The sequence below is a fragment of the Priapulus caudatus genome, unplaced genomic scaffold (assembly GCF_000485595.1).
Source record: "Priapulus caudatus unplaced genomic scaffold, Priapulus_caudatus-5.0.1 Scaffold18, whole genome shotgun sequence".
In the NCBI taxonomy this organism is placed as follows: Eukaryota; Metazoa; Priapulida; class Priapulimorpha; order Priapulimorphida; family Priapulidae; genus Priapulus; species Priapulus caudatus.
Window position 1 is genome coordinate 508,789 of NW_014577079.1, and position 9,279 is coordinate 518,067.

The 9,279-nt window shown below is 44.5% G+C and overlaps 1 protein-coding gene across 2 annotated transcripts in view; it reads right to left on the minus strand.

Moving 5' to 3' along the window:
* Positions 1-9,279, minus strand: part of LOC106811284 (ELAV-like protein 1) — a 61,386-nt gene that overhangs the window by 20,982 nt on the left and 31,125 nt on the right. For both annotated transcript variants that reach the window (XM_014814862.1, XM_014814855.1), the window contains exon 3: positions 2,247-2,350. In XM_014814862.1, coding sequence (XP_014670348.1) covers positions 2,247-2,350 — 104 coding nt within the window. The remainder of the gene's footprint in view (positions 1-2,246; positions 2,351-9,279) is intronic.

A 9,279-nucleotide genomic window follows, 5' to 3' on the forward strand; every position in this document is an offset into this window, starting at 1 on the left:
CTCTCTCTCTCTCTCTCTCTCTCTCTCTCTCTCTCTCTCTCTCTCTCTCTCTCTCTCTCTCTCTCTCTCTCTCTCTCTCTCTCTCTCTCTCTCTCTCTCTCTCTCTCTCTCTCTCTCTCTCACTACACTGCTCTATCTCTCTCTCTCTTTCTCTCTCGACACAAAGCCTTTCACATCAATAGCCGACTTCACGAGAAATGTTCTGTTCCGTCCAGATGTGAAATCAGATACTATTTGCCTGCGGTGCATACGTTCTACACAAACAATCCGACGTTGCATTCCGCAATTTCTCATAATTCTCTGCCGCCGCGACGCGCTCACAATATCAGCGTGCGCGGCACACCACCCCCTCTCCCGATGAAGAAATTGCGGTCATCATTATCGCGTCGATCACGTGTCAGATATTCGAGAAGCGCCATTTATTTTCCGTCTGAATAAGGCATTTGCTTGTTTTCGAATGGCTGGCCCGAGATTGATGCATGTTGTTATTAGCAACTCGTTTTTCCCCGGCCACGCTTTTTACGCGAAGCAGCGTGCGTGATATAGCTGCGGAGACGTTACACGCTACACGCCGTATACCCACCATCCACCTCCTATATACGGTCAAACCTGCATACAAGGGACACTCAGAGATAAACCCTCCCAAATGCGTCCTTTATGGACACATTTCTGCTCTAGAGAGGTGAGTTCACTGCATAGCAGTAACGCCAGAAGTCCTTTACAGACAGGTGTCCGTTCTATAGAGGTGGCTGCACTGTATAGCTGCCACATAAGCAAAACACAAACGTCCGTTATAGAGAGGTGTCCGTTCTATGGCGGTGCCCACTAACATAGGTTTGGCCGCACACGCGTACACGCGACTACCGCGCTACGTGGACACGTGCGTGCGCACACGCTTCTTGCTGCAATCATAGCCCGCCGTCGTTAGCAAGCAACCACCACCCCCCCCCCACCCCCCCCCCCCCCGATGGCAATCAGTGATGAATCGAGCAGCAATTATAAAGACATTCATTTAGATATTTTATACCTTTGTTGAACTCGCTCGCTCGCTCGCAAGCGCGCATGCATGATTTATTCACGAACACGGATCCCTGCCGCCCACGCGCGCGCGCGCACCCACCACCGAACAACAATTAAGCGACTGAAACAAATCATGATGGATCGGTTTGCGGGTAGCGCGCTCGCTCGGTGTGCGTGTGCCTGTGTCTGTGCCGGAAAACATGAAGATGGAGTGAAAGTCAATGCCATCATTACCTCTTACTACATAACACGTACAATCGATAAGTACGTAGCGTAGCTGTAACATACTAATATATGCCCCCTCCAAAGAAAATCCACGACATGGGGTGTCTGTAACCTTCGAAGCTACATGATTCAAGAAACCAGCGACAGGTGTAGCTGTAGCCTTCTGAGCTATGCTTCAAGAAACCAACCGACAGGCGTAGCTGTACCCTTCGAAGATATGTATCACGAAAACCCAGACATACTGATAAACACGTCTACTGTAATTCATGTACATCTACGAGCTAGAAAGTTCAGAACAACTGAATATTATTAGGTTATTAGGTTACCTCCCTACTAAACACTTGCATTAAGCAAAATATTGCCAGGGGGGGGGGTGATATGCGCCGATATAATATCATTTACATCTAATTACCAATTTAATGAAATGTTTTAAAATTGATTTACAACGTAGATTGTTAGCACGATATAATTTTGATGCGCGGCTGAAGGATCACCCGCACTACTAATATATACTTAAATAAATCGCGTATCCTACAGCACGAAGGCACTTGAATGGAACACGCACATTTGCTACTGACACTGTACAAAATTACGCGCGAATTGTTTTACTGAATGCGGCGCACGCCGTAGTACAGAACTGTGTCACAACACAAGATATACACACTGAAATACCTCCCACGTGAATGAATAGCGTTTGATATCAGTTGGAATTAGGTACTTGGTAGTGTTAAATAAACGACATGACCAGATTCCTTTACAGTTTGAACTATTACAGTACGTATTTGGCAGTGTGACGCGATAAGATAATGTACCTTTATAGTTTTAACTATATATGATAACAGGCTAACTCGGAAGTGTTATATGATAAGATAATGTACTTCACAGATTCGACTACATGATTAAAGTTCCGACGATAACCGATTTACCTGCTACACATTTATAGTATTAACTACACTCTATAACCGGTTTAATCGGTAGTTTCGCACGATAATTTGACGTACCTTTATAGTTTTATTTTGCAGTCTGAGCCCATTCAGGGTAGAAATCGCCTTCGCAGCATCTTCGACACGGCAGTAGTTCACGAACCCATAACCCAAACTCTGACCTGCAAACGCAACAACAGAACGAACCGGTGATATGTCTACTCGTCGAATGTACGTAAGAGAAACCCCACGAATCATAACAACGAGCGTCAAACCGCTTCAGACAGTAATCACCACTGTAATGTGGGGGGGGGGAAGGAGTGAAGGTGGGGGGTGTAAAGGATGTTGTCGACACTGGTAGTGATAAACGAAGGCGTCGTTTATAATATCAAGAGTCCATAGTAGAACGTTTTCTATTATGGACTCTTGATAATATATGCAGGTCATAATATAGATATGTTGTATTATGGAACTGTGGTTTCGCAGCACTTCAGTAAGTACTGTAGTCGGTATAGGGCAATGAGACGCCAACGTCACGAGGTCAGTACTGTGGCATGTATTAGCACTATAGGGTGCACACTGGGTTGCAGAATTCGGCTTCAACCGTAAGTGACGTTATCACGGCCACGGCGTTATAACTGCCTGGGTTTTAAGGTCACCGTTCAAGGCAAAGCTAGGTCGATGGCATTACAATTTAGGTCAAGGCCATTCCCTTGACACCAACCTTTGGCTCACGATGTCAGGCTCCAAGAATTATTTCACATATAATATATAACTTTCCAAAAAGCATTGCGTGGATTTTTAATAGGTCAAGGCCATTACAGACCTTAAAATATGCAATTTCAGTGCATAATTTTATAGATTTCAAGCGCTGTAGAATTTCTGTGTCAAGGTCATCATAACTATACGATTTTAATCACACATACGCATAAGGTTTTCTATAAAGACAATCCAGTGAGGTTCAGAGAATTATACTTTTCACCCAAATCATGCGATAATAATTATAATGCATAAAATACTGCCGTATTTACTCGTGTAAGCGTGCGTCACGCGTACGGCTGTATCTCTACGCATGAACGCCTGAAATGGAAAGGCAAGTGCGTCTGTAGAGATTGCAGTCTGGTACAGCCAATCTCAAGACTACTCGACAAAGAGGCAAGTTTGTGCGAAACTCATCATATTCGGATCTTTTCACGACGACTCAATGGCATCAATAACGCTACAGTCCATCTAGATTCTAGATTCTAGACTCTAGAGAGTCACCATTCCGCCAATATTTCAGCTAAACATGAAACACAATGCCTTATCAGCCGAGTCCGGCCTATTGATTCGTTGCTAGCACGGAATTTCACTCCCGACGATGCTGGAAAAAGCTGCGATCCTAGAACTAGGCAACAAATCACGGGCGACCAGCGAATTACAAGCAAACGTCAAATAACTGGCAACGGCGAATTTCTCACGTGCGATCGAGTGCAACTGCAATTACGCAACGCTTAACATTAACTTCATATTTCAGGTAGCACGGTTCGTGCGCGCTAATGCTTGTAATTAGTGCATAATGCATATCGCTAGCGAATTCCACTCGATTCCCAAGATTTCATACGTAAAATGTGGGCTAGTTTAGAAGAAAGGTTTTGTTAACACATTTCTCAAGTTGAATATATAACAAATTCCCAAGCCAACATTTTTCGATACAGGCACGATGATACATAAGCATATATGCTCCATTTTCTGCGTTTAGAAATCACGTAAAAAGGTTGTTAAGAATGAAAAACGACAACAAAAACAATAAAGCGGTGTAGTTAGTATAAACGAAAATGTAATGTTTGTAACGATTTGTGCACAATTAAATGTACACTACCATCCATGCACAGGAAAGCACAATGCGCACATGCTGATTGCTGTCCACATACGAAACCCACCTTTGTAGGCGAGATAATAACGGTGCGACGGGATGACAAAACCCCCTATTCAGTGACAGAAACTCACTTCGGGCCGAGTAACTGCATCTTAGTTTTCAGTCCCGTACGTTACAACGATCTGGAGGTAGCACTAGCAATAATCTAAACAAAGATTCGGAGATAGAATTACAACGTTTAAATTGCTATAAATGACATGAATTTAACGACTCTCTCTCTCTCTCTCGTTCTCTTTGTGTGTGTGTGTGCCACTCTCTCTCTCTCTCTCTCTCTCTCTCGCTCTTGGCCGCTTTCCTTCCCCTGTCTCACTCCGCCTGTCTCCCCTCCCTATTCCCCAGCACATCTTGCTCCTTTCCCTCTATCCCTATCCTCCCACCTGCCTTCTCTTTTCCCTCCCCCTCTCTCTCTCTGTGTGTAATTTTCACCTTCATTTTTATGTGGAAGAGTTACGAGTACAGCCAGACCTCATTCAATTGCCTGTTTTTCATGCTGCGTATCGAACACACGTACCAGTCAGATGTTTCACAATAAAGTCGGCCCAATCGATCAGAAATGCACTGTGCCACGCAGCGAGACAGAGAGATGAAGCTGACAGTCATTTATTCTATTCACTGTCGTCTGCGCAGGGAAAGAGAGAGAATGAGGCTAGAGTCAGAGAAAGAGAGACAGAGAGAGAAAGAGATAGAGAAAGAGAAAGAGAAAGAGAAAAAGACACACCCACACACCCACGCGCGCGCGCGCGCGCACACACACACACACGCACACACGCGCACACACGCGCACACACGCGCACACACACGCACGCGCACACGCACGCACGCACGCACGCAGTAAGAGAAGGAGGAGGGAGTCAAAGCCCCTATCTTGTTGCTGCACACTCGCACACATTCAGTGAAAGTTTACTTTCCTGGTGTCTCATGCAACCACCGATAACTTTCTTGGATCACATCGCGATTAAGCACAAGAATGGAAACGCCCATTATCATAATCACATGCCGATCTCAACGGAGGCGCCGCGTGTACACACCCAACTGCCTATTCAAAAATGGCAATTTCTTTTAATTACTGCTCAGACGCACTAGCGTAGATAAACACGATAATTAGACCGTACACAAGTTTCACGCAGGCAATTAAATAGTTGTAATTATTATATTAACATTTTCCAGTTAACGTATTGTGCAGAAGAATGTGTTGCCACTGACGGCTCAATTAAACTACCCTCTGCATGTCAAGATTGACTACATTGCAAACTTTACAAAAAACGACGGTAGCTCTACACAAGCTATCGAAGTATTATTCAGCGAATTTCATACATCCACTAATGAGTTAATTGCGCCATACGTATTTATATGCGCGCGTGGAATGCAGTTGACGGTTCCACGTGACAGCGCAGCGAGGCAGAGCATCACTTCAAATGACACAATGAAATCCCTGAAGCACTTTTACCTGGCACAGCAATAACACATGCAGCATCTAGGCATAGCAACACACAGACAGGGAGAGAGAGAGAGAGAGAGAGAGAGAGAGAGAGAGAGAGAGAGAGAGAGAGAGAGATTGCTGATAAACCATTTCTCTTCTAGCACAACATCATCAACAACGTCTTATACGGCCGAGAGCGAGTTACTCATTGATTTGCTCCTCCGTTATAGCATAACGCACTATTTAACGACCCATACATCTGAGATAACTCTTCTAATACGGTCATTCCACCGCATAGCACATTAGGCTAGAACGACTTACAGATGTAGAAAATCCATGCTCGGTTATGGAAATGCGTTTGGGCAGTGGTAGATGATCTTTACGAGAGCACTTCTAATATGCAAAAAATACAGAAACATAGCAGCAGAGCACAGCAGCAGAAGCACCAACGAAAATGAGTATCTGTACGCGCGTTAAACCATTATTGTGAACATTATAATTCAAGCAATAGCTTTACAGACAAGACCAAATTTATGCGTTTGAAATAGCTTATTGCATTTTACTCGGCGTAAATGCTGAAGTGAACATAACTGCTCTCACTTCAATCATAAGTCTAACTTATCATATGAATATACATATTTTTACGCTGGACAAGTGAATAGCAATTGAATCAATAGTAGGAATGATTCACTGTAGCATAGAGCACATGGTCCCTAACTAATTTGCATACTATGTCGCACAAACAGAACCATGCGACCAGCAAAACCGGCAGCAGTAGGTGCACGACGTATACCCACGACTGCCGTGGCATTAACTTTCGGGCACGGCACACACAAGGACTATTCAGAATTAGAAAAGCTCTCCCCAATCACCCAGTTTCATAATCCTTTGGGCTGTCGCATATAATGACGATAGCTAGGGCCCTTTTCTAATGTATGTCCCTCCTCAACTCGATGTGAACGGCTATTTAACATTAGTACGGCCTCATGCAGTTTGTTTCTCCGAAATCGCCAATGCAGGCTGTTCCATAAAGTATATCTGCCCAGCAGATACCCGCGGTAAAAGGATCCTTATAAAATCTTGAAAGCTAAAAGCGCACTAGCTATAAATCTCAGCAAAGCGAACCATCTAAGAACCACAACTTAAATACAAGGCCGCTTACATACAGCTCGTCCGCCGGCTTGCCCGAAATGAATTTCTGCAGCGGTCTATGCGTCGTAACCAATTTTGATCGGCGCCGCCCTTACAGAGACACGAGCGCCGCTTCTTACAGAAGAAGCGAGCGTTCAAGATCGACTACACCCCGAATGCAGCGGCAAAACGTGGACAAATTACAGATGTTAAATGGCCCGCTTCTCTATATCAGATCAGCGCGCTGCTGCTAACTGTTGTCTGATGCTGCGCTGCCTGACGTACACTAGCTACTACAGTACAAAACGACCCAGCGTGATCACAGCAACATAGATTTTTATAAGAATCATGTTAGGCTACCACAATTCCCCATTTGAGACCCCTTTAACATAAAACCCTGTTTTAGGTCTAACGATTTTTAAAGTAAGCGTTCTAATTTTCCCGCAAGTGGCAGAATGAGACCTTTAAAAAAAGAAACCACACGTAATAATAAAAAAGACAGAGCTCCAGCAATAATCGATGCAATAACCAAGTGCCCAATGGGCCAATTGCCAGCCAATAAAACACTTGGCCAGCAGCCACTGCATTGTTATGAGACACCAGAACTGCATTATTTACATCATATCAGTTAAAAAACCCCGCATAAAAGAAACAACCGTACGATTAAGAACACTCAAGGCCCTGAAATGTCAGCTCATAAAAATTGCATTATTCATTTAAGAACGACAATGTTCACGGCCTGAACAAAAATAAACATTTGTTCTTCATACTGAAAACAAAATTGGTACATCTTCAGGCAACTGTTCTTTAGAACTGCCTAAACAAATGGTAATGGTGTTACGCGACTGTAAGCATGAATTCGTACAGTATTGTGTTATTGAACATCTCAACCATAAAAAAACAACATACCATGCAACAACTAACTCTCCCATATACAGCAAACCTTACCACATGAACACTACTGTACTCGGTAACAGCATGCATCACAGGTCCACTAAGCCAGCGCAGAGCGCGGTTTCAGCTAGTACATATTAAAAGTTAGAAAGCAATTAAGAACCTATTTAAGAACCTATTTGAGCCTTAATTTTTTCAGTAAGCCACGGCCGAATTTAATAAGAACACGGTTGAGGCGCTAAACTGGAAAAATCTATTTCTTCATACCGCGTGTTTTTACTGTACTCACAGTGCCTCATCAGCCAGAAGTGCTTAGCACATGTCCGACCTTCCCACCCAGGACTTTATCCACGCTTGGGTCCACTGAATCAAGCCTGCTAAAATTACCCGTACTCCGCCGCTTTCCGCGTGCAAGTGTATAGGAGGCAAATTGATAAAATGCGCAGGTACATAAAACTCATGCAGAAGTTCGACACACCGAAATGGAATACCCTACCTATACTATATATATACGTATATATATATACTATTATACTAATTATAATATATATAGTATGCAGTGAGCTTGAATGCCGACTATCTATTCGCACTAGGGGCAGCTTTAAAAACAAGACCCGAACACTCCGTGAAAAATATATGTCTCGCTGCAGCGGCAAGGCATATATTTACAGAGGGCCATGTCTCGTGTGGAAGCCAACAATACACGCACGCAGCAGGCACGGCCGCCCGGGCGATGCACGTCGCACGGAACGAGCCCACACATCAGAGGCGACTGGAAGAAGACAGCATGTAGTGTACACACACCGCCACCACAGCACGCACGCACGCAGCAGCGACGCAACGTGCACGCACACAAGCATTATTTAAAAATCGGTAAATGTCTAGCACTGGCGCAAATTCCTCCACGAAAGAAAGCGCCCACCGTATTAATCGATAACTTGTCAGTGGTTATTTATAGATAGCTGTGTAAAACACACGCGTATAGTTGCAAGTGGCGGCGCTCGCATATATAAGTAGCAGAATTTGCTATACGCGCGCTGCGAACGCGCTGATCACCTAATAGCTATGCAAAACGAAGCGGCGTGGTGGGTGCTGTAAAGCGATTCCGGCCGCGAACAATTTTGGGACATGCTTAGCTACCGTTGTTTTTAAATACACAAATTCTTACAATGCCAGCCAATTTTGCTTGTTATATACTCCAATTCGCGCAATTACAACAACAGTAACCCATTTATCCAACACTTCTAAATTATGGTCCTCGCCAGGGGATGCGAACTTAGTCTTCCCATAGCATGGCATGGACAAACAGACGACGCACGTATATGACATCCGCCTAACCAAGCCCCCCCGCACGCGCACAAGCACGCACACATCACGAACCAGCACAGAATCCAGAAATCACGCCCAGGCGTACACCGTACGCTGGTGACCACCAATACATGCCACAACACAGGCCCCCTGCTATTCCATTAGCATTCACCCTAATATATACGACTGTGCGCGCTTTTCAATGAACCGCAGTCCTCTGATGTTCTAAACAGCGAGCGGCCGTCTAGTCCGCAATAGGCACAGGACGGAAAATCGCCGTAAAAAACGACAAAAAACCAATCTACTGTCTGGCATTTAGCTGCTACTTTCAAAAACACAGCCGACCAAGACCTATAAGGCGTATAAAAAATTCCGTCTGGCATCTAGATTTGGCCACTAAGTTAAGCCGACCACGTTTGCCTTCACTGCCCCGATCAGCA